The sequence below is a fragment of the Lycium ferocissimum genome, chromosome 6, assembly GCF_029784015.1.
Source record: "Lycium ferocissimum isolate CSIRO_LF1 chromosome 6, AGI_CSIRO_Lferr_CH_V1, whole genome shotgun sequence".
NCBI lineage: Eukaryota > Viridiplantae > Streptophyta > Magnoliopsida > Solanales > Solanaceae > Lycium > Lycium ferocissimum.
Window position 1 is genome coordinate 10,058,528 of NC_081347.1, and position 25,048 is coordinate 10,083,575.

At 36.5% G+C, this 25,048-nt stretch overlaps 4 protein-coding genes across 4 annotated transcripts; 3 read left to right on the forward strand and 1 right to left on the reverse strand.

Annotated features, from left to right (window-relative positions):
- The first annotated feature begins 131 nt into the window (after positions 1 to 131).
- Positions 132 to 7,324, forward strand: LOC132059283 (uncharacterized). Its single transcript, XM_059451861.1, has 5 exons — positions 132 to 347; positions 2,357 to 2,646; positions 2,734 to 2,823; positions 6,420 to 6,754; positions 6,854 to 7,324. Exons 1-5 carry the CDS (start codon positions 200 to 202, stop codon positions 7,116 to 7,118), a joined length of 1,128 nt encoding a protein of 375 aa, XP_059307844.1. The 5' UTR covers positions 132 to 199; the 3' UTR covers positions 7,119 to 7,324.
- Positions 7,325 to 10,180: 2,856 nt separating this feature from the next.
- On the forward strand, positions 10,181 to 12,046 carry LOC132059285 (peptidyl-prolyl cis-trans isomerase CYP19-3-like). The gene is made up of 2 exons (XM_059451863.1): positions 10,181 to 10,321; positions 11,328 to 12,046. The coding sequence occupies exon 2, from the start codon at positions 11,342 to 11,344 to the stop codon at positions 11,870 to 11,872; it is 531 nt and encodes a 176-aa protein (XP_059307846.1). The 5' UTR covers positions 10,181 to 10,321; positions 11,328 to 11,341; the 3' UTR covers positions 11,873 to 12,046.
- A 580-nt stretch (positions 12,047 to 12,626) lies between these two features.
- Positions 12,627 to 14,383, reverse strand: LOC132059284 (rubisco accumulation factor 1.1, chloroplastic-like). The gene has a single exon (XM_059451862.1). It carries the CDS (start codon positions 14,282 to 14,284, stop codon positions 12,905 to 12,907), a length of 1,380 nt encoding a protein of 459 aa, XP_059307845.1. The 5' UTR covers positions 14,285 to 14,383; the 3' UTR covers positions 12,627 to 12,904.
- Positions 14,384 to 21,162: 6,779 nt separating this feature from the next.
- On the forward strand, positions 21,163 to 24,751 carry LOC132061087 (uncharacterized). Its single transcript, XM_059453958.1, has 10 exons — positions 21,163 to 21,225; positions 21,991 to 22,043; positions 22,367 to 22,731; positions 22,815 to 23,056; positions 23,147 to 23,330; positions 23,443 to 23,534; positions 23,585 to 23,872; positions 23,965 to 24,145; positions 24,233 to 24,351; positions 24,437 to 24,751. The coding sequence occupies exons 1-10, from the start codon at positions 21,163 to 21,165 to the stop codon at positions 24,749 to 24,751; spliced, it is 1,902 nt and encodes a 633-aa protein (XP_059309941.1).
- The last annotated feature ends 297 nt before the right edge of the window (positions 24,752 to 25,048 follow it).

The following is a 25,048-nucleotide window of genomic DNA, read 5'->3' on the forward strand; positions in this document are numbered from 1 at the left end:
TAGAGTTTAGAAAAATAAGAGAAATTTTAAATTTTCCAAATACTTTTTGAATTTATAGGTATTGAAATTAAAAAGTCAAGTGAACATAAAAGTGAAATTCCTTTTTTAAAAGAGACATGATTAAAAGTGAAATTACTATTCCAAACACCTCTTTCTCTCCAAGTATAGCTTTTGGCTTTGGGCAGTACAACGTCACAAAATGGGGGGAGAGCTGTTCGAAGATTTGCCCCCTCCGGCTGCGCCATCCGTCACTCCAACGGAGTCTTCACCGGCACCACTACCACCTCCACCTGCTTTGAAGAGTGCCCTTAAACGTACTAAACCACCTCTACAATCACTACCTGAAAGTAAGTCTATTTACTCTCCCAATTTGTGTGGCACCTCTCTAGTTACGACATTCAAACAAGTCTTTCATATATCTGTTAAATATTTTGTGTTATCAATTATTGTGATATATAGTACCTTTTACAAAGGTTCCAAACATGAAAATTTTATTTAGAAAAACTTAAAACATTTCATGCCCGAATTTATGGTCAAAATTAAACTGTTTGACTCTCAAAATCCCAACTGTGCCTACTGCCTTTTTTAGGTTTTTGTTTGGCGTATGATGGTTTGATTCTTAAGTTTCTCTACTGCAATTCCGGTTGTTTTGAGCTCCTTTTTTGTTTAATACAATTGCTTAAGTAGGGAATCGGGAATACTTAACTGGTCTGTGAAAATTTAGCAATTCTTGATCTGTTTAGAGATTTCTTTGATGATGATGCATGATTCCTTTATTAGTGAGATTTGTCATTCATGGTCACAAGTTCGATGCGTATATATAGTGATCTTTTGGTTAATTTTCTCTGCTTATCCATACAAATTTCTAATCCCTCCGTCCCAATTTATATGAGCGTGTTTAACTAGGCACGAAGTTTAAGAAAGAAAGAAAGAAAGACGTTGAATCTTGTGGTTCTGAAACGAGCCGAAGAAAATTTGTGTGGGTAGAAATTATCTCAATAAGGGTAAAATAAGAATGTTAGAGATAAATTATTGCTACATATAGAGATGTGTTATTCTTTTTTGGACAGACTGCAAAGGAAAGAAAGTCATATAAATTGGGACGGTGGGAGTACCTTTTTAGGTTTTTTGTTTAGCGTATTATCAAATCGGTTAATGAATGGTTTAATTTTAAGTTCTCTACTTCAATTCTGGTTGCTTTTTGAGCTTCTATTTTGTTTAGTACACATGCTTAAGAAGGGAATAGGGAATACTCAACTGGTCTTTGTAATTTGAGATGTGACGCTACCATTCAAGTTGTGGTTTTTGGAAATTTTAGTACTCCCTCCGTCCCAATTTAAGTGTTTTAGTTTGACTGGGCACAAAGTTTAAGGAATAAAAATAGATTTTTGAATCTTGTGATCCTAAATTAAAGAGGTGTATAATTTACTAAAATATTTTTTGAATCTTGTGCTTTTAAACTTGTCATGTAGGACGTTTGAATTGTCAACTTACTAAATATATGACGAGATACTCTTTTTAGGACAGACCAAAAAGACGGACCAAAAAGGAAAGTAAGACACTTAAATTGGGACGGAGGGAGTAACTCTTGATCTATTCCTTTGATGGTCACAAGTTCAATATGTATATATTGTGATTTTCTGATTAAGTTTCCTATCCTTCATGTCACTTTTGGTTACTGACAAGAACATTGAAATTGGGAGCTAGAAAGGCTTAATCCATTTGTTGTGTTCTACACTCTAGTGATAAAAGCTGAAGCAAATTAGTCTATGAAATTTCATCTTTCTGTGATTTAGTATTGGAATGAAATGGGCCTATTTACTACTCCCTCCATCCCAATTTATGTGAATGTGTTTGACTTGACATGAAGTTTAAGAATGAAAGGATGACTTTTGGAGCTTGTGGTTCAATATAAGCCATAGACATTTCATATTTGTGTGGCTATAAATCATCTCATTAAGGGTAAAATGAGAAGTTTAAAGATAAATTGTTACTAAATATAGAAAGGTTTCATTCTTTTTGGGACTGACTAAAGAAGAAAGAGTATCGCATAAATTGGGACGGAGGGAGAAGAGTATCGCATAAATTGGGACGGAGGGAGAAGAGTATCGCATAAATTGGGACGGAGGGAGTATTTAGTATGCGAATAAAATGGGCGATCGAAAATTCATATGGTTCTACCCCAATTATTTGGGGATTGATGGATATTTCATGGATTGATCTATCCTTTTCTGTTATACATATTCTAGCAATTCACTTTTTGAGCACTTCTCCCTTTCGTTGTCCTACAACTTGTTACTATTTGTTTGTTGTTGGTGGTCAATATTTGAGCTGAGTAACTGTTATTGACTTACAGCTTCTGCTCCTGAAAAACGATTGAGGTTTAAAACAACCACGGATGTCTCGGACACACAAGTTATAGAAGCCATGCAAAAAATAGCATCACATATAAAGAACACATCAAAGTTTAGCAAGGCGTCAAAGCTTGCGATGCAGTTGATTCAAGCTGGCAGTGTAAAGCCTGCAACTAGTGACCATTTCTTCGCCATTCTTGAAGCTGCAATGTCATCACTCACCGCCTGTAATGAGCCCTCTGTACGAGCAGATTACCATGAGTTATTCACAGCTGTGCAAGATACAATCGAGGTGAGCAATACATCATTTGCTTACAAGTGGCTCTGTTGGACATCTTATGTTGGAACTTATCTGATTATATATTTTTTTCACTTGCAGTGTCTTTCAAAGAAGCAGCAAAATATGATAACTACATGGACCATGAGGGCTGTGGTGGCTAATGACCTCTTCACTGACGAAAGTTTCACGGTATGCTTTGTCTTGTTTTGTTTGCAGTGTCTCTATTCCAATAGAGTTCTATGCAGTTCATCAGTGATAGTCTCATGAACTTTTATTGTGGAATTCAATCTATTACTTTGAAGGCCATCGATTTTGTTAACAATTATGAAGGCACTTCAGCGAGCAGCACTTCTTCACTAAGATTCTTTGCAACACGATCTGCTGTTAGAGTATGATTTGTGTGCCTACTATTTAGTTCAGAGTTCTGTAAAGTTTCTGGATTTTTTGACATAGTGACTCAGTTTCTCTTGTTGGAACTAAGGAATCTAAAATTTCATGCTTGATTAAAAAGGAAATGGTTCTTGAAAGTCAAGAATTGGTAGTCTCCAACTTTTACAAAGAGAGAATGAATGAGACAACTGCTAACTATTTAGGTGAGAAAGGAAGTCTTCTAGTTTATCAATCTGAATTAGGGAGCGTTTGCGAGCTAAGGTGAACTCTCATGTCAAGCTCAATGCAATTCAACGGAGGCTTGGTGATGGCAACATCATGATAATTTTTTTTTGGCTGGGTAGAACATCTGATAATCTTACTTGGCTTATATCAATGTCAGTGATAGAAGTATTACTGCTACATTTTTTAACTGAAACCAAATATAGAATGGGTTGCTAAAAGACTAGTAATGGTGTGATTTTAAAAAAAAATAAAGTAATGACATTGTGATTTTACCTTATAAAAGATTTTACTTGGCTAGGCTGACTGCTGAGCTCTACAATTTTGATCTGGAGCTTCAAAACAGCAGACACCCAGTTTAGCCAAGCTCAAGTTGCTTGTGAACCAGCTTGGGCTCACTGTTTGTCAGAAAACTAGTCCTTCGCGTTCTGTTTACCTCAGAATGGGGGCTAAGGTGTCTAGGTTCATAGGAGGCATTTGTGAGGTGCTACTTGACCTTATAAGTTGAATCTGATGCTTTCCTGATTTAACCGAATTTTTTGATTTGAGGCAGAACATTTTCATTTAAGTCTGGTAAAAAGAAGGAAAGAACACCAAACAGAGTACAGGTGACATTTGAATTTGACCTTGCTAAATTGTAAATAATCAACTTAACTTCTCATTTCACACCATTGAATAACATTTTTGGCGAGGTCTGCAAGTATTTAAATTGGCTGGTGGTTTCGTTGGGATGTATATTTTGTCAGTTCAAGTGAAACATTTTAAGATTAAAAGTTGATGGAAGAATGTTATGAACTTAATTTATCACGGAAGAAGGGGCTTAGATGCAGGTGCCTGAAAAAGCATCAAGGCTATAATTAGCTAGGCAAATTCCATCTTACCCTTTTGGTGTACTCCACATGCAAAAAGAAAAGGGGAATATCTGCAAGTTATGATTGACAACCTTTAGGATATCTTAAACTGTACCCTCTTCTCATAGTTGGCATGGCTAACAAGTGCTATTATTTCCCGTTATGTGGTTAAACTGCGTATTTTTTTCTTGTGATGAACACATACATTACATCTTGGTGTTTGGCAATTTCTATGAGGAACACTCCAAGTCTCTAAGTAGGTATTTCTTGTTGGAAAACATGGATAACCTTGACTAGCATGTGAAAAACTTACTGCTTCAACGATTTTATGAACTGCAAAAAATCCAAATAATGGAATCTTAATGCGGTCTAGGTAAAGACTTGAAGAAGTGGTATTTTAAAGATGTGGTATGTTTTCATGGAAGAAGCAGAATTGGATGCAAGTTGGGCTTTACTGGTAAATTTTTCTACCGACTTATCTACAAAATAGAAAAGCCAAAAAATGCCAGGAGAGACTAAAACACTATAACAATGAACATCCCTTAGGTCCAATTTAGACAGAATGGTTGATGTTGGACAATCCTTATAAGTGGAGTTGGCCTAAGTTGTAAATGCAATTGTAGGAGTAATCTTCTGGTTAACTTCTTTTATTCTACTTTATTTATATCGACATCTTCTGTCCCTGTTTGTTACAATAACTTTGACTCAAAATGACACTTATTCGTCATTCTAGGGATATTCGGACTTCTAACTAAAATGATCCTGGATCATCTACTTGAGGTTTGACTTCTTTCAAGAGCAAATAATATTGTTTTGTTTACCGATAGGCGATAGCTTATAAAATTTAAGAATCATTTCTGACCGACTATGACATTCGTTTATTTGAATCTTTATCAATGAAAAAATCAATGTGTCTGAATGCTATATTCAGATTGATTCGCTAGTAAATGTGAAAATGGTACTCAAACTATCAATTCTGCTCTGCTTATTTACTCTTCAGGAGGAGGATTTCTCACTTCTTTAAAAAGTACTTATTCGTCACCCTCAGACATGACAAAGGAAAAGGCAAACAAGTATTTGATTATCTTCTGTAATTGCAGAGTTTTGATACTTGATGCTTTATTATAGAGATCACATGACACAACCGTTACTGCTGTTTTGTGTGAAATGCTGTCAAGTGCGCATATAGGTGAAGTGTGCTTTTCTGGTCCCAGCTTCTCCTGCATAAAGATCTAATAATCCATCTACTCTTTTGCTGATTATTGTTCATGAAAGGACGAAAATTTTGGTATTCTTATTGTTCTTTCCTTGTGATTGAAGTTCAAGGATAAACAATATGCATATGTGGCGAACTTGATATTATTCATCTTGTGTCGATGGAATTGTATGAGACTTTCATGAGTAAGATTATTGCTTGCATTGGATAGCTGTGAAGCAGAATACATGTCCTTTTTTTGTTTCCATGGACTTCCCTCTCCATGACCTGTAGTTAAAATTTGAGAAGTGTGTAAAGTTCTTGGGGTGTCTTAAGGGAGTTTCTGACTCTTTGATGTCACTTAACTTGGTTCATGTAGTATCACTCTTAACTCAAAGAATCCTTCAATTATCCAAAAGTGTACATTTCTGTCTCCAACTTTGCGATCATCATCGTTGGACGAACTCTGGATGTGTCAGTCAGATGACCAGGTTAGAAATAGTTAAGGAGGGAAAAACTCAAAGAATCCTTCAGTTATCCAAAAGTGTACATTTCTGTCTCCAACGTTGCGACCATCATCGTTGGACGAACTCTGGATGTGTCAGTCAGATGACCAGGTTAGAATAGTTAAGGAGGGAAAAACATCTTACCAATTGTTTCACCTCAAAACCCTCAATATTTTACCCTGCATATCGTATTTTGGGATGATTTCTCTTAGAATAGTAAAGTAAGGACAGATCAGCCTAACAGACGTCAATTGGACATCACCTAAAATTGCCTAAACAACTTGTGTTTTAGGAGAGAAATGTTCATTTTAGGTTTCTAATGCGTCGGAACTTTAAAATAAATGCATTGGAACTGTTTGGAAAACCAGGGCTTGCATACTGTTGTTGAAAAAAGAGAATCTCTTGCATGCAGAAAGCACAGAGAACACAAAAAAAGGGAAAAATAACAGAAATCTTGAGATGGATTACTAATCCACACGTTTATCTGTTATCCGAGCAACGTAGATTTTGGTCAAAATTTGCTACTAAGCTTTGATTTGTCCTAAAATTTATTTCCTCCGTTTATCTGGAAGTATGACAGTCTTCTATCTTCTTTCTTTTCTCTGCTATGGTATATTTCAGTTTTCAAAAGCAACGGGCAAAATTAAAGAAGCAGTTTCAAATCTTCCTGTTGCAACTGAAGATGATGATGTAGAAGAGGCTGCTGCTTTGAAAGAAAAGACAGAACCCGTGAATGAAGAACCCCAGCTGGGTAATGAGGAGGAGAGTGATCCATTTGGACTTGATGCTTTGATTCCAAGCGCATCAAAGAAAGATGACACAAAGGGGAAGAGGGTGACCTTGACTAAAGCAAGAAAAGGAGAAGACGAAGAAGAAACCAAGAGATTCCTGAGATCGCAGCGAGAAGCCTTGATTTCCTGTTTAGAAATTGCCGCGAATCGTTACAAGACCCCATGGTCAAGTATCTGTAAACAATCAAACTTCGTTATGTATTTCAGCTAATTAACTCGCTACCGTCTTACCATTTCTCATAGTGCGTGACTTCTTTTTGTCAGGTGCCAAACATCTATTGACATCTTAGTCAAGCATGCCTTTGATAATGTTTCAAGGTTCACATCCCGACAGAGGGATGCTATTGAGAAACTTTGGGCTTCTGTACGTGAACAGCAAGTCCGGAGGAAGCAAGGGAAATCTGTGTCTGGGAAACTTGATGTAAATGCTTTTGAGCATCTCCAGGCAAAGTATGCAAATGAGAAGATCAGCATCCGGCGTGCTGTTGGAGGCAGTGGGGATAGAAAGTGTCAACAGTGGCTTGGTTGATTTGATTCTAGTAATGAAATCTGTAGCAAGGCACGTTCTGGTTGCAGAATTAGTCACCGGTAGTTTTGATTGTATAATTGTATTTGCTCTGAGAAAGAGGACTGAAAACTTGACAAGTATATGAATTCAATGGTCACTGAAAGTGAAACACTACCAAACCTTTTCTTCGTTCCTTGTGCGTCTTAATGAAATATTACATTGTTAGATGTTGAAATTACTTAAACATTCCTATGACTTCGGCAATTTCATAGTCTCATAAGTCATTGAAATTGCATTCAGTCGTTGCACAGAAGTAGAACATGGCAAGTCATAATAAGAAAATGCCAATATTCAGAAGAAAATGGATATTAACAGCAAATAAAGTAGACTTCATCGATAACACTGCAACAGCAAAAAATAAAAAATCCAGACTAGATCTATTTTACTAATTTAGGGGATGACAAAGGTGGACGACCCGATTAAACACTAACAAATAAAAAAAATAAAAAATCCAGTTTCGATGAGAATATCACTTTTACTAATTTAGGGGATGACAAATATTCTAAACATTTCTAACTAGTATAATAAAAGTGAAGTCCAGTGATGTTATGTAATTTCTCTATTTGTAAAATAATTTAATAAAGTAAAAAATATTGAATCGAGTTTACGTTGAAATTAGAATATCGACCACCCTACTATAAATCCTGTCATTCCCTTTGGATGAATGTAGCGTTAAAAAAAACTTGAGCTGGACGGAGGAGATTACTTGAGCTGGACGGAGGAGAGTGCAAGAATCTAAGTGAAAGAAAAGAAAAAGTCTTGTACCAACATATCAAAAAATTTGAGCACTTGGAGCAGATCTTAAAATTCCAAAGAAGTTGGCATAATAAAATGTTACTGAAAAACAAAGTTGGGAAAATGTGTAAAGTTCTTCACTAGCAAAAAGGCTAAACTAAAATCCTAAACCCTAAAACCAAACACCCCTCTCTCTTTATAAAAGTCTGGTACACCATACTTTGTAGTTTTCATCTTCAAAATATTTTTCTACGTCCAAAGGTATGTAATAGACTTTGCAAGCACTCTCAACATCAGAGAAGATTTTGATCCACAAGGTTCTGATACCACTTGTGGAAAATTGCTTTGATTCTCAACATGTAATATCATACTGTTTACCCAAAAATCGGTACAGTTGAATTTGTAAACGTGGTCAAGTATACGTGGATCAATACAACCATAATAATGAGATAATATGTGAAATTAAACAAGATAATTATAAAGAAAGCTAAAGAAATTAAAAGTAGTAGCCTGAGCCTTGACAAAATGATGAGCTAAATTATCCGGGCAAACTATACATCAAAGTCTTCTTAAGAACAAGAATAAAGAAATTGCTTTAAGAGTATTTGTTTTCTATTAGATTTCAGATGCCTCTTACAATGAAATGAGAAGCTCTATTTATACTTGAGCTATGGGGTACAAGTTCCATGAATCATGCCCTCTTTACTACCAATGTTAATGCTGTGACAATGAATGGTAATAAAGGGTATTAATGCACATTTAAGATTCGAGGAAGACTTGGGATTTCTTGTAACGACTGTGTATTGAATGACGTTTGATCGGTGGGTTGGTCATGACTTTAAATATAGCCGCACTTTAGAGTTTCGTATGCCCCGAAGCCCCTCACTTGCCGACGATTCACCATCGCCATGTGTCATCTTTTGATATGTCCAATTGGTGTTAGCCCCTCACTTTCCGCAAAAATAAAAAAGAAACATACGAAGAAGGGGTTCCATCTATTATATATACAAAAAATAATTTAACGCCACGTGTCATCTTTTGATATGTCCAATTGGTGTTTACAGATTTTGACCTATACAAGGGATTTTCAATATATTTTACATGAAAAAAATAGAATGTTGTCTAGCTTCTCTTCGTAATAGACTTTCTAAAATTGTCTAGTCTTGATTATAAGTGGTTTCCATTCATTATCACATAAATTGTTGCTACGTCACATTTTCACTATTCTTCTTTAGATATAAAATTCCAAATATCCTGTCCAATAATTTATTACGAATGCTGCTACATGACATGTGCACATTTTAAATGCAAATTTGACAGATTTTCTATGCAAATTATCATTATTGTATCTGTGCGCTAAAATTACATTATGCCACTGCTTTTGAATACGGATAAAAATCTTCATGCACTGAAAGTTGCGACCTCAATAAAATATAAAATGTTATTACTGCAGATTGTTTAAAATAAACCACAAATTAAATTATCAGAAGCTATTAGGCACACAAAATATTTAATGAATAAATGAAAATTCTGTTAAAAAATTTCGGAGACATAGTTTTCAAAATATAATAGAAATAAAGTATGAAAATTAATTGAAATAAAATTAATCAAGAGGAAAATTAAATGCGAGAAACCAAACGTTTGCGTAGAAACAGACGTAACCGTAAGCCGTAAATAATCGTTGAAACTTGAAAGTTGCTTCATATATTACCCAATTCACAAAAATAAACTTATAGAACTTGAATGATTCGCAAATATTATATATAGAGAGAGAATAAGAGAATTGTATGAAAATGAATAAAGATGGGGGTATTTTTATAGTTAAGGAATAGGGCAAAAATATAATTTATTAAAGTTTGGGTTTGTTGGGAGAAGTTTTGGGGGGGGGGGTAGGTTTTGTTTTAGGTGTGAGGGTTGAATATAGCCTCTTTTTTTTTTTACCATTGGGGTCCAACTGGCCCAAACGGTTGGAAATTCAAAAAAAAAAAAAATTATTGAAATTACACCGGTTAGGCGGTTTGAGCCGTGCGGGGACCAACCTAGATTTTACCTGAGCCCCTCGCATCCCAATCCCCTCAACCCCCGGGACGAATCGTCCCCAATGGGCTGACCCGACCCGACCCACCAGCCAGCCTTATGCTAGATGAATTAAAAAAAAAAAAAAAAAAATTCGTGTACCAACATGGCAGAAATTTGGGATACTTGGGGCAGATCTTCAAATTCCAAAGAAGTAGGCAAAGCAAAATGTCATAGAAACCACAAATTGGGCAAAATATGGAAAGCTCTCAACTAAATGGACAGCCATTGCAAAAAGACCAAAATTAAACCCTAAACCCTAATACACAAACACCAGCCTCTCCCTATAAATAAATCTACTAAAGCCCTACTCACTCAACATTATCTGCAAAAATCTTCCTCTGCAACCAAAGGTATGTTATATTCTTCTTTTTTAACCAAATTGGTTATTTCAGTATATATTTTCTTGTATTTCATAAACACCATTATTTAGAATAAGCACATATCGAAGGCTTCATAGTTAGAATATTAAGAAACCACTGTGGAGCTCAAATCTTGTGCTATATTAAAATGTTCATATAACTAAAATCCATTTATTGGTGTCCTCTTGATCTGCAACTCCTGCAATTAATCAAGAGGATTTTAGTTATGTGATGTACATTCGTTTTATACTTTTATGTGTAATATTTTTTGTGAATCTTGAATTGTTTTCATGAGACTGAAATTAAGTATTTAGGATTTTAAGTCAATTGATGTGGATTAACTATGCACCCACTACACCTTTGTGAGTGACATAGTATAAATGCATCTTTCTATAAATTTGTATTTATAAATGTTTTGTGTTATTTTTTTTTCCCCAAAGCCATGCTCTTTTATGATGTTATGTAGCAAAGGTGGGAACTTTATCTTAAGATTGATTAGTGGTTAATGTTTTAGAAAGAAATGAGCATGTGTGCTATCTAGTTTATCATTCAGTTAAAATGACTGATAGAACTTGTACTTCTGATATCTTTTTCTTGATAGAAATGTGTATAATTTTGTATATCTAAGTTTTATTAGTACAGATTTAAATAAACCTTCTGTTTTAGATAATTATTCTACTTGTAGGTATATTTAAATAATATAATGTTGTTTTTTCAACTGTATAAGAAATATTAGTTGAAGGGTGCTAAGAAAAGAAATTGAAGGGATGCAAGTGTATATGTCTACATAATATGCTTAGTCCAGAAAAAAGATTGTTAATTGTTATGCTAGTTCTTTTCTCTTTTATTTGGACAGTTCCTCAATTTATTCGATATTGTTCTTTTTCCCTTTGTTTTGTTTATTATCGTGTTAGGCTATATGAAAATCTCCAACACTGTCACACTAGATTCTCTTTTTAGCTTGTATTCATTGGTGTGTATGCTTGTTATAATGCAGGATTAGAAGCAACAATGGCGGCAAAAAATCCAAAGGTTTTCTTTGACATATTGATTGGCAAGGCCAAAGCTGGGAGAGTTGTGATGGAACTGTTTAAAGATAAGACACCTAAAACTGCTGAAAACTTTCGAGCTCTCTGCACCGGGGAAAAAGGGATTGGGCAGTTAGGGAAGCCATTACATTACAAGGGCTCGGGGTTTCACCGCATCATTACAAACTTCATGTGCCAGGGTGGAGATTTCACCAGAGGAAATGGGACTGGAGGAGAATCAATATATGGTACAAAATTTGCTGATGAGAACTTCAGTGTGATGCATACGACGCCCGGTCTTCTCTCAATGGCAAATTCTGGACGAGACACCAATGGATCTCAGTTCTTTATCACCACAGTACCAACACCTTGGCTTGATGGCAAACACGTCGTGTTTGGTAAAGTTGTAGATGGCTATAGTGTAGTCAAAGAAATGGAAAAGGTGGGTTCAGATAGTGGGAAAACATCATGTCCCGTCTTAATCGAAGATTGTGGGGAGTTAAAGGAGAACTAAGTGAAGAGAAATGTTGTGTTTAGCAACATGTCGGTACCATAGCTTTTCTCATGTAGGCTGTGCAAAAATCTTAAAAAGCTTGCTTTTTTTTGTTTAGGACAAGCTGCTAGTATTTGTAAAGGATGGCTAAGTTATGTAGTTCGATTAAATAAATGGCACAATGACATTGTAATATGCCTTCTTACCTTGTTTAAATCCTTTTTTACACTTGGGATGATAATCTTGATTATGTTTAATAAAAGGGTAGGAAGTGTAGCCAAGGGTCTGAAATCCAGAATGCAGAAACTTGTATGGTGTTTGCTGTCAAAATGTTATATATATGAGCATGAGGAGATTTTATCCATAGCTTTTCTCATGTAGGCTGTGCAAAAATCTTAAAAAGCATGTTTTTTTTTTTGGGACAAGCTGCTAGTATTTGTAAAGGATTGCTAAGTTATGTAGTTCTATTAAATAAATGGCACAATGACATTGTAATACGCCTTCTTATCTTGTTTTAACCCCTTTTTACACTTGGGATGATAATCTTGATTATGTTTAATAAAAGGGGTTGGAAGAGTAGCCAAAGGTCTGAAATCCAGAATGCAGAAACTTGTATGGTGTTTGCTATCAAAATGTTATATATATGAGCATGAGGAGATTTTATCCATATTGTCAGTTTACCTGCTTATACTTACATTTGTTTATTTGATCTTAGGACATACAATTGGTTGTACAATTATTTTAAAAAGTGCATAAAACTTAAAGAGAAAATCCATTAGGAAAAATGGTGTTCTTATTCAAAAATATGATCCAAGATTCACTTCAGCATTGCATGCAAATCCTGAATTTGTACATTCTCTGTTTCTGCTAAGTACTAGGTAATGTAAAAATGCTAAGACAACAATATAAAGTCCCATTGACTCTCCAAAAAAGGAATGCATATCAGGAATCTTGCAGTAAAGCTTGAACTTGTCTTCAAATGAAACATTCCTGTGATACCCAAAATTTTCTCCATTGACAATATACAGCACAGGCTGCATTTTTACTCCAATCCTACTCATCATCAATAAGTTGAGTATCTTCATCTTCCCACCTTGGTGGCCTGACTACTAAAAGCACCATTCCCAAGCTTTTTTCAACCCCCATTTCCTTCAATGTTGACCCACTTTCCACTTTCAATGTCTCATCACCGCTCCCATTGCCACCACCAAGCACCAAGTAAAACCCGTCATCCATTGTCACTTCCTTCCTTCCCCTATCAGCCACTACCAAAACTGGCTCTTCCTTGTACTTCCTCTTCTCCCTCCACGGCAAAAACTTGCCACTCTTAAACGACACTGCTACTCCACCTCTCTCTAATCCGGCAATTGGTTGCCACCCTGGCAAAACCACCCACCTCCTCCAATCCTTCTCCGCCTCCACAACTCCAAAATCCCCGACCCCACCACACTCCCACGGGGCTGCCTCCACCTCCATTTCCCTCGACTCTGCCTTACAAACAGGCAAAACGATCACCACACTCGACTCAGCTACCTCCCCTAACTTCATCCTCACTAAAGGAACCATCGCCACATCATCGATAACACTCTCCTTTTCCACCCCTTTTCCTTCTACCACGTCAACAAGCAAAGTCCTAGCACTTTCAGACTCGACTACTTCTAACGCCTTCTCCATGGCCACCATCCTCAACTCCTCAGCACCAGCAGCAGCATGCTCTATAGCTAGCCTATAAAACAAGAAAGCCAAACAATCACCAGGCGAATCGCCGTTAAACTTATCCCAACCATAATCCACACGTCTACGCGGGAAATCCTTCATTGCCCTAGCTAACTCATTCGCTTGTTTTGCATCAAAACCATTCCTCACCATAAACTTAGCAGCATCAGCTCTTTGCCTAGCACTCAACAACCTTATTTCATACAACAACTCAGCACCCCCGGAATCAAAAAACGACAGTGTTTCTTGATCTAAATTAGCCTCAATTAAAGTTTCACGAACTTGTGCACCAACTACTAATCTATTCTGTTCAACACCAGTAATCCCAGTGATTTCTTCAAGTGTAGAAGATATAAAACCTTCACTAGTTAAAGAAGGGATTAAAGGGGCATATTCATACCAAAGACCAAGTCTATTTATAAGAACTTCAAGCTTAGAATTGGTATCAAGATTGCGAAATTTAGGTGGTAAAGGTGAAGGGGGTGGTCTAAAAGGTTGATAAAGATGTTGTTGTTGTTGTGGTGGTGATGTTGAGTATTGAGGTTGTCTTCTTTCACCTGAAGAAGGTGGCATCATTAGTGATGTTATGGTTCTTGAATTGAGATTTGGACCATTTGGTTTGTGGATTATGGAGGGTGTGGGGTAGTGGGGATGGGTAGGGAGGAATGGGGTGGAGAGGGAGAGAGGTTTAGGGGAGTTTACAGTGAGGGAAAACATGGTTGAGGACTGTGTGGGAAGTGTGAAGATTGAAGAAGAAGAGGGGTTGTATAAGGGAAACTACCTTATCTTCATTTTTTGATATTTTTGAGGTAAGGGAATATGATTTGTAAATGGACGGTCTTTATTTGGGTTGTAGATATTTTTGTTTTGGGCTTTCTTTTGGATGTCCAATATTTTCTAATTTTGGGCTTTCTTTACTAATAGGCTCACGCTTCTAACTTTGACCACTATGGACTAGTATCAAGATTGAGTTCTAGACAAGCGGATCTAATTTTAACAGTCGAAACAGTAACAATGAAAATAGGCCCCTCCTTAGTGAGATTATATGAGCAAATGCTCCTACTTTTGGGTGGTCCTTAATTTTTGTCTTTCAGTACTTTTCGCGCGGAATAAGTTTAGCGCTCGGTATAAGTTTATATTTTCGTATCATGATATCCCACAAGTTATGTTAAACATGACAGAGCTTTTGAAATTCCACATAAAAATGGCCAAAAACACATCAAACTCTCTAAAAACATGCACGTTATTCAACTCAAAAAGGAAAAGAACATATGCCCCAAAAATATAACTCCAGTTTCTAAACGCTACAACAAATTCTAAAAATATGCACAACTTAGCTGCATAACTTAATTTTGAGAGAACTTATGCCGAAGCAAAAATTTAGTTTCTGAATATAAATGTTACAGAACTTATGTCGAGCGAAGCAGGTCCAGATATTTTCATTGAATGAGCAGCATGGGAATAAAATTAAAGACCACAGATACGAGAGACAAAAATTAAAGACCAGCGCGTTTGAAGTACAATCCGTGCAAAAACTTCTGAGCTAACTTGGTTGGGCCTGGGCCTGTTTATTAGAGTCCAATAACAAAGTTGAACCCCGAATCATGTAATCCAGCCCAGACATGTTGGCTTCATATTTTCTGGTCTTAGCTTAGATAAACTTTGAGGCGCATCTCATTTCTCACTTGAGGCATTTCATTTTGTTCCCTCCTGTATTATCTTTGGAGTATTTCCACTAAAAACGATACTTTGGCACCACTTAAGAAAGTTGTGTAAAAATAGCTTTAGTGTATAACTTTGGCATTTTCAATTTAAGACCCGTATGTTTTGATGTTTGAAAATCAGACTCAAATTTTCAACTTCAAGTTTGAAGTTGATGCTAAAACAGCTAAACATTAAATACTTTATAATTTTCAGATATACTTTAAATAATGGTTCTCCAAGTGGCAATTGATGCACTTCCATCTTTCTTAATAAGCCTTCAATAAAAGTTTACACATTCCCTATTTTATTAATTTTTCATAATTAGATAAAGCAACAGTGTTCTGAACAGATTTATGAATGTAATCATACACAAGGGGAATTGGCAGGGGCATAGCCTGTAGAATTGAAAAAGAGTTTAGTTCTTTGATGTGTTAAGTGTTACGCTATAGGCTATAACCTTTAAGAAAAATCTCAAATTAAGGTTGGTCGGCTAATATAGCTGACTTGTATCTTTAATCTATGTGGTTCTAATTATAATTAGAGCATTGTTAACAGAGTTTTTTTTCCCTCATAAATCTCCTAGTTGGATTTTAATCAAACTACAAAGTGTATTGTTGAATTGTATGATTATCTCATCTAAGAATTTAAGAGCACACGCAGGTTTATTAATATCTTTAACAAGCACGAATTTAGTGCAAATACACTGTCCGCTAAACTAAAAGACGTAATTCTTTTATAATATATATATATATATATATATATATATTGTCTTTGCTAATTATTTACTCGTCCGTCCCAATTTATGTAATAGTATTTGATCGTGCACGAAATTTAAGAAATAAATACAGACTTTTGAAAATTATGTTGGAATTTGGACTTGTGGTAATTGGTTATCGCCTGAAAGAATAGTGACGTGGCCCAAGTGGTGGATTGATAAAAGGCCTTAATATTAAATTGTTATCTGTGTGGATAAGCTAGGCCCAATAACTATTGGCCTGTAATGGGTAGGCACTCTGTATATATAGAGGCTCCTCCCCTTTCCCTAGCTATTGGGAAAACTCTAGCATATTCCGTTCTTGAATACGTGGTATAGTGGTTGACGCCCCATCGGTCGTGATAGCTAGTGGATAGTGGAAGTTGATCTTAGGCTTAACCACTGATTGCTAACGCTGCACAAACAATGGAGATGAACAATACGCTTTCTTTATCCTATCTCAAGATTATGTTTATAGTTGTGTCTTAATCTCTGTTATGGATGCGAATGAATTATCTTACAGTTGGTATCAGAGCCACGCCAGCTTTGTCGATGGTGGGCCATAGTTCAACTGAGTTTAGGCAAATCCCGAGTAGGCAGGACAAACCTCAGTGCTGAGTCTAGGCAAATCTCATGCAGTGGGGCAAACCTCAGCGAGGACGCTGAGTCCATAAGAGGGGGTGTATGTGACACCCCAACTTAGTAGGAAAGTCCCACATTGACAAAACACAAGAGAGGTGCTGAGTATATAAGTAAGCATGCCTTACCTCCTAGTGACGCGTTTTAAAGTAGTGCGAACCTAGGCCCAAAGCGGACAATATCACAAGTGAGTTGGGCTGTTACAGATGGTATCAAAGCACTTGACATTCTGTTGGTTGTCGGCAGTTTATCCTATTATATTTCCTTTAGTTTCACTTTAATATTTTATGACGAAGTGAGACAACAATGTTGATCCTAGTATTGGTTTCGTTAAAGCGTTTTGCTAGTGTTTTGTTAGTTTAGTTGAAGTATGGAATTAATAATGAATAAATAATATAACATACACGTGAGGTAAATCTAAGCCCATATGATTAAACTCTTTTATTTAACAAGAATTTATGATTAATAAGTAGTTTCCATCAAAGTGGTCTATTTATTTGGAGTCATTGAAAATTCTTAAAACTTTGTACATGTGAAGTAATATCATACATTGATTGAGAGTAATGATTAATGAATAGTTTCCACCAAAGTGGTCTATTTGTTTGAGTCATTATTTTATTCTCAATGAACCATGTTTAAATTGTTCTCGATAAGTGTATGCTAGTGTTGGGAGTTTACCTTTTGATACTAGTGATGCTAAATTAATTAATGAGAAGATATATCGTATTTCCACCCAAAGGAGGAAGCCTTTTTTTTTTTTTTTGGAACCAAGTGATAATTACAAAATGAAGTAGGAGCTGACCACCTACTTCACAAAATTCCACAGCTATGTAAACTATCTAGTTGGATTACAAGATAAAACCATCTATGCTATCAATTGAGTTGCACCTATCTATTACAGTGATTCAGTACAAGTGTGACCAGATAGAAATAACACAGTTTTACAAGGAAACCAGCAGCAGTTATGGCATATGATTCAAAGAGTCCAGTGTTGCCTTCCACTTCTACAGCTTGCTCCCTCTGATATGTATATGAATGGCTATCTCCCTGCATAACTTGTTGCTGTTGAATTGTCCAGTGTGAAACCTGAGATTGTTCCTTTCTGTCCATAGTACTGCCACCAGCATTGCAAACGCACAACTAGTGATAGATTGTTGATTTCTTTCTTGCCCAGTTGCATATCCATTGTAATTATTCTTGCCAAGCACCAATTGATTTGCTGAAGCCCAACCATTGCAACAACCTGTTCCATATAGCCTTAGTCACAGGACAAGCAAAGAACAAGTGTTCCAAGGTTTCAACTGCACTATCACAATACACACACTCCATTGGCACATGTATTCCTATTTTGAGCAGTCTATCCACAGTTGCAAGCCTACCCCATGCTGCCAGCCAAATGATGAACTTATGTCTTGGATGGATGTTTTGTTATAGTGCTAAGCTCTTCCAATTGACTTTTTGATATTGAGGCATAAGATGCAAATACATCTTCTTGATGGAGAACCTTCCATGAATAACATTGCATCCAGGTCCCCAGAGACTGTGCCTTGGGTTGATTGCAGCTGTACCAAGTATTTTCTAGCTTCTAGTATTTTCCTGATCAACCATGTAGCATTAACAGGGATAACACAAGAATCTACATTTTCCCCTTTCATATAATATTTAGTGATCCATTTAATCCATAGACAATCATTTTTACTGCTTATAACCCATAGTTGCTTCAGTATAGCAGCATGATTCCATTACTCTAAGATTCAGTATATTTTTCCCTCCTGCAGCTTTTGGCATGCACATTTTAGCCTATGAAATCAAAGACTTCCTTGAAGCAGCAACAAATTCAATCCACAAATAGGTTCTTCATATACTCTCAATCATTTTCAATATTCTTTCTAGGAGAACAAAAATCTGAGCCCAGTATGTCTGAACACCAAATATAACTGATTTGATTAACTGAGTCCTACCAGCATAGGATAGGTGCTTTGTAGTCCAACACCTTATTCTCTCAGTGTTCTTCTCCACCAAAGGCATGCATTGTGCAATTGTGAGTTTTTTTGAGGATAAGGGTACCCCCAAGTACTGTAAAGGTATTTCCCCTTCCTGATAACCCAAGACTTGCAGAATTTCTTGTTTCAAGGTGGGAGTAACCCTTGACATATAGATAGAGGTTTTGTCCTTGTTAGCTATAGCCTTGATGCTGCAGAAAACCTATGAAAGACACCTTGTAACATTTGAATAGACTTCACATCTGCCTTGCAAAACATTAGCAAGTCATCTGCAAAGCAGATGTGAACCACTCCTATTTTTTTGCACCTTGGATGATACTCGAACTCCTTTTGTTTCTGCAAAGTGACTAGTTCTCTTTGGAGATATTCCATGGCTATTACAAAAAGATAAGGGGACATAGGGTCCCTTTTTCTTATCCCTCTTTTGCCTTGGAAAGGGTCAGTTAAACCACCATTTAGGACTAAGGAGTATAAAATAGATAATACACACTCTATTATCCATTGGTAAAAATTTTTAGGAAACCCCAAATGAACTAGCATTTTTTCCAAGAAACTCCACTTTATGGAGTCATAAGCCTTTTTTAAATCCACATTCATAACACATCTTGCCCACATATACTTCTCCCTTCTATAAATGCAGATTTTGTAGGACTGATTAATAATCCTATAACCTCTTTGATTCTATTGGTTAAGACTTTAGTTATGATCATGTATAAATTGGTGCAACAAGCTATGGGTCTATAGTCTTTTACATGAGTAGGGGAGGGTACTTTGAGTGTAAAGGTTACCGCTGTACAAATAAATGCTCTCAACATCTTTCCAATACTAAAAAATTCTTTAACTGCACTTATTACATCTTTCCAATACTAAAATATTCTTTAACTGCACTCATTCCATCATTCCTAATCATATCCCATTATTTAGTGAAAAATTCCATAGGAAAACCATCAATACCAAAAAGCTATCGGTGGGCATACCTTTTACGGCGAATCACCTCCCAGTCGATGACGGGGGTTGATCAACTTGCATTTGTGGGTGTACTCTAAGCATGGGCCACTCCTGATGACTTCCACATTTGGACATGGCAATTGGTCAGCATAAGACCCCATTAGATTGGGAAAAAAGGTTCTAAACTCAGCTTTTACAAGACTGGGATCCAGTATCTTCTGTCCAAAGATCATTGTACACTAAAATGATTGTATTCCTGGTGGTTCTCATCTTGAGTTGAGCATGGAAATATTGAGTTTTTGTATCACCACTTGTAATCCAACATGCTCTGGACTTTTGCCTTAATACATGCTCCTCCACCTCAATCCATTTCTTGATATCCTCCAGTATAGTCTTTTCCTGATCAATCAAGTTGCTACATAGAGGTTGAGTTGCAATTTGTGCTTGTACAATTTCTAAGCCCTGCCTTGCTTGTTGCATCTTCTAGATGTAAGTAGCCATGTAGGCATTAAGATCCTTCAAGTGTAGTTTCTTGTTTTCAATTTCATCCAAAGTTGGAACATCTTTGTACCAGTTTGTTGCTTCCTCCATGCTGCCCCTGCTATACTCCCAAAATTAGGTGATTCAATACTATTTTATAGAGCTTAAAAAGCTTGGGGTAAGTTTGTGGTGGGGCACACTTGTAAGAGTATTGGTGAATGATTTGACACCCCTGGATTCAAGAAAACTACCTCAACATGACCATAAGTTGACAGCCAGGTGAGGTTACCAAATGCCCAATCAATTTTAAAATATACTTTACTATCTAGCACATGTTTATTACAGAAAATAAAGTAACATCCCTTAAACCTTAAGTGCAGTTAGTTGTAAGGTATCAAAGCATTGTTGGAAAGCTTGTGTCTCAGATGGCAATATAGGGCAGCCTATTCTGTCCTCAGTTGTTAGTACATTGTTGAAGTCCCCACATAATAGCCATGCCCCTTGGATGCCAGGTCCCAACTGAATGAGTTTTTGCCATAATACCTCTCTATCAGTACTTTCATTCTTTGCAAATATGATTGTTAAATGAGTTGATAACTGACCAATAGAGTCTACTAATTTACAGTGTATGAATTGCTCATGTACTATTTCTATTTGTGTCTGTATTGAAGACTTCCATATCAACCAAACTCTCCCATTGTAAGCCATATTTCTATAATTCCTATAACAACTACTTTATGCTTCTGCAGAAAGAGCCTTATCTCCTTATGCTTTGAGGGCTAATTGAGCCCTCTTATATTCCAGGTGGTGACTATTATGGAGGGTCTGTGTCAACCTTTTGATCTCCAGTTAGGCCAGCAACAACCTCCTGAAGAATTCCAAACTTGTTATCAATCTTAGTGCCATCCTGAACCCTTGGCTAAGTGGATTTTCATGTATATAAAATAAGAGGACTATAAGAGGAGGTTTTATTTCTCTATCCCAAAGGAAGGACATAATGCATGCCATAGACTCTTAGATTAATTAAGGAGGAGATTTTGTGTCTCTTGCCCAAAGGTGAGGGTATAATGAATGTCTTTGACTCCTTGGTTATTAAAGGGGAGACAGTTGCATCTTCCACCAAAGGAGAGGTGCAATATATGTCTTAGACTCTTTAGATTTATATATTAATGCCCATGATTTTATTCTAAGAGAGGGTTTTTGTCACGACCCAAACCGAAAGGCCATGACCGGCACCCGGGCCCTACCGGTCGAGCACCGTTAAACATACTTTCATATCATAATCATAAACAAGAGTGGACCTCGAGGGTCATCAGACGGGAATCTACAAGATCATAAGAGAAATATGCTGAAAAAGGAATGAGTCCGAAAAGACATACTATACAACTATGCTGGACAAAAACTCTACAAGCCGACAAGGCCATCATGAAATACTATACAACAAAAATAGCCGAGAGGGCCAAACAACGTCTGACTATACCATGACTCTCTACAAGCCTCTACTGGAGTATATGACATAACAAGGTCGGGACAGGGCCCTGCCATCCCCATAGGTACATAAAAATATGACGTACCAAAAACACAGCAGCAACTCCGGAACAAGAGGAGTGCTCCAATCAGTGTTGTGAAAGGCGCTCGCCTTGCGCCTTTTGGCTTGAGGCTAGGCGAGGCGAGCCTTTCTCACCATAGATAGCCAAGGCGTGGCGATTTTCAGAAGGCGAGACAAGGCGAGAATGGCGAGGCAAGGCGAGCATGGTGAATGGCTAGGTGAGGCGACGCCTTTTGATTTTTTTTTTTTAAAAGTTGCTGACTATATTAAAATAGAATAGAAATATTTACCTAGGGTTTCATTTATATGTTTTCTCCATAGCAGCTGTTGCGTCTCCTTTGGTCAGAAATATTCCACCATTAAAGTTTCTTCTTCTTCTTCCATCAGCAACAATTTCAGGTAAGTTTCTTCTTCTTCTTCCTTCTTCTTCTTCTTCTTCTTCTTCTTCTTCTTCTTCCATCAGCAACAATTTCAGGTAAGTTTCTTCTTCTTCTTCTTCTTCTTCTTTCTTTCTTTTATTTATTTTTTTTTTTTCGGCGTTCTAGCTTTTCCGCTAAACGGAATAGCCTTTTTCGAGCGATTCTAACTTTCGATGGCAGTGGTGACCCAATCCCGGCATTTTTTTTTTTATTATTATTATTATTATTATTATTATGTGTGACTTTTTTCCTTTTATTGTTTTATAAATAGATTTCAATCATGTCAACATCCCATTCCGACAGCAAAGACATAGATTGGAATTTTGGTAGAAAAGGTCCAACTCAGCATGAAGTTATATGTAATTTTTGTGACAAAAGTAGCAAGGGTGGAATAATCCGGCAAAAACAACATTTACTTGGTATTGGAACAAATTCTAAAGCTTGTAAAAGATGTCCGGAATCGGTTAAGGCGGAAATAAGGGCCTATATGGAACAAAATAATGCGGTAAAAACTCAAATGCGTTTCGATACATGTGTGACTGATCATATGGATGATAGTGACGATGATATGGATGAAGTTGGTGAAATAAGGCCTCGTCCCTCCAAAACTCAAAAGAGGAAAGGTCCTATGAATCTTTATTATCCACAGAAGCCAAAGGAAGGGGCAGGTGACAATTCGAGTACAGAAAGAACCAGAAGCTTTTAAGGGACCGTGTTGTAGGTGCTTTTGCAAGATGGGTCTACGATGCAGGGCTCCCTTTTACTTGTGTCAATGACAAAAGTTTTAAAAAAGTCATTGACTATAAAGGAGAATATGGCCCTAATATGAAGCCTCCAACCTATCACGAAGTTAGAGTTACTTATCTAAAAAAAGAGGTGCAGAAGGTGGACGACATTGTTGAGGAGCATAAAGTGCAATGGAGCAAGTTTGGATGTCCTAATATGATGGATAAGTGGTCAGCATGGAATAGAAAAATGGTCATCAATGTTTTGGTAAACTCTCCAAAAGATGGTTTGTTTCTTGGATCATATGATGCTAGCCACTCTTCTACGGATTACACTAAAATGTATAACTTGTTTTAGAGGACTATTGAGTCAATTGGAAAGGATAATGTTATACAAGTGGTTACCGATAATGCTAGTGAGAATGTAAAAGCAGGTCACATGATGCAGGGCTCATTCCCACATATTTATTGGACTCCATGTACTGCCCATTGTATCAATTTGATATTTCGTGACATTTTCAAGATCAACCAGTATGCTTCAGGTAACTTTAATTTAATATAGTTGTGACTTGTGTACTTGTGTTTAATATAGCATCCAGCCATCCACTCTTTTTACAATCTATACTTAATAACTATTTGGTATTTCTTTTATAGTTTTTAGCAAAACCACTAAGATCTATGCTTACATCAGTCAAAGGCCATTGCTATTAAACTTGATGAGGAAGTTTACAAATGAAAGAAATTTGGTGAGATCGGGCAAGACCAAATTTGCAGCAGCTTTCTTGACTTTGCATAGTTTTTACATGCAAAAGAAAAACTTAAGAAGCTAGTCACTTCAAATGAATGGAAACAAAGCAAACATGCAAAGGAAATTACGGGAAAAGAGGTTGCGAGGAATCTTATTTCTCCATCATTTTGGGATGATGTTTGTAAGGCACTTAAAGTTGGTAGTCCTTTGATTATCGTACTTCGTTTGGTGGATGGGAAGAAAAAACCACCAAAGGGCTATCTTTATGAAGCTATGGATCTTTGCAAAGAATCTATTGCAAAGGCATTTGGGGCTGATGAGAGGAAGTATGACAAAGTTTTTAAGATCATTGATAAAAGATGGTCGGATCAACTTCATCGACCTTCGCATGTACGAGACATATTCTGAACCCGGAGTTATATTATAAGAATGCAGCTGTTGAAACTTTAGATGGAGAAGTGTGGGATGACTACATTTCATGTCTTGAGAAGTTGGTCCCTGATCCTAGATTGAGAGATAGAATGTCGATTGAGCTTGGTAAGTACAAACGAGTAGATGGGACATTTGGTAAGGAATCTGCCATTACAGCTAGAGACCGTTTGTCACTAGGTAAATTAGTTGTTTTAGTTGTATTTATAAATTATTTGATTTCTTTATAGTTTTTATTTAATGCCTTTTGAAATATTTTTTCTATAGTCGAATGGTGGTTGCAATATGGTAACCATGTTCCAGTCTTGCAAAAGTTTGCTGTCAAAGTACTAAGCTTAACTTGTAGTGCATCTGGATGTGAAAGAAATTGGAGCATCTATGAACATGTGAGAATAAGATTTATTCTATTTTATATTACATTATCCTTATTTTATTAGTATTCTTTAATTACTCTCTACAACTTATACACAGATTCACTCCAAGAAGAGGAATAGACTTGAGCTAAAATGTCTCAATGATCTAGTGTACATTAAGTGCAATAGAAGATTTAAGCGTCGCTATAAAGCTCGCGATACCATTGATCCAATTAGGTTGGAGAATATTGAGGATGTAAATGAATGGGTAACTGGAGCACCCGAAGACCTTGCAGAAGAAGAGTTAGAAGATGGTGGTCTCACTTGGGGTATTGTTGCTTCGGCAAGTGGATGTGAGGAGAGTATTTATGGTCTTAGGGCGAGTTGTTCAATGAACAAGAATAAAGGGGTGGCTTCTTCAACTTCAAGTTGATCCCTAATTGATAAAGACTCTGAGGAAGAAAAAGATGACAACCAATATAATGCTAACACTCTTGTGATTGAAGAATTTGGAGATCTTGAAGAAGAATAGATGTTTCTTCATTATAATTTGGTCAATGCTAATAGTACACTTAGGGACCTTATGATTTATTAACTATCTAGTTGCTTAGTTGGAGACTTTTAGACTTTATTATCAACTATCTTATATCTACTTTTAGTTTTTCAATTGAAATATTTACTAGTATTTTGTTGAGTATTTGAGTTTTTGGATATTTATATATGCATATTT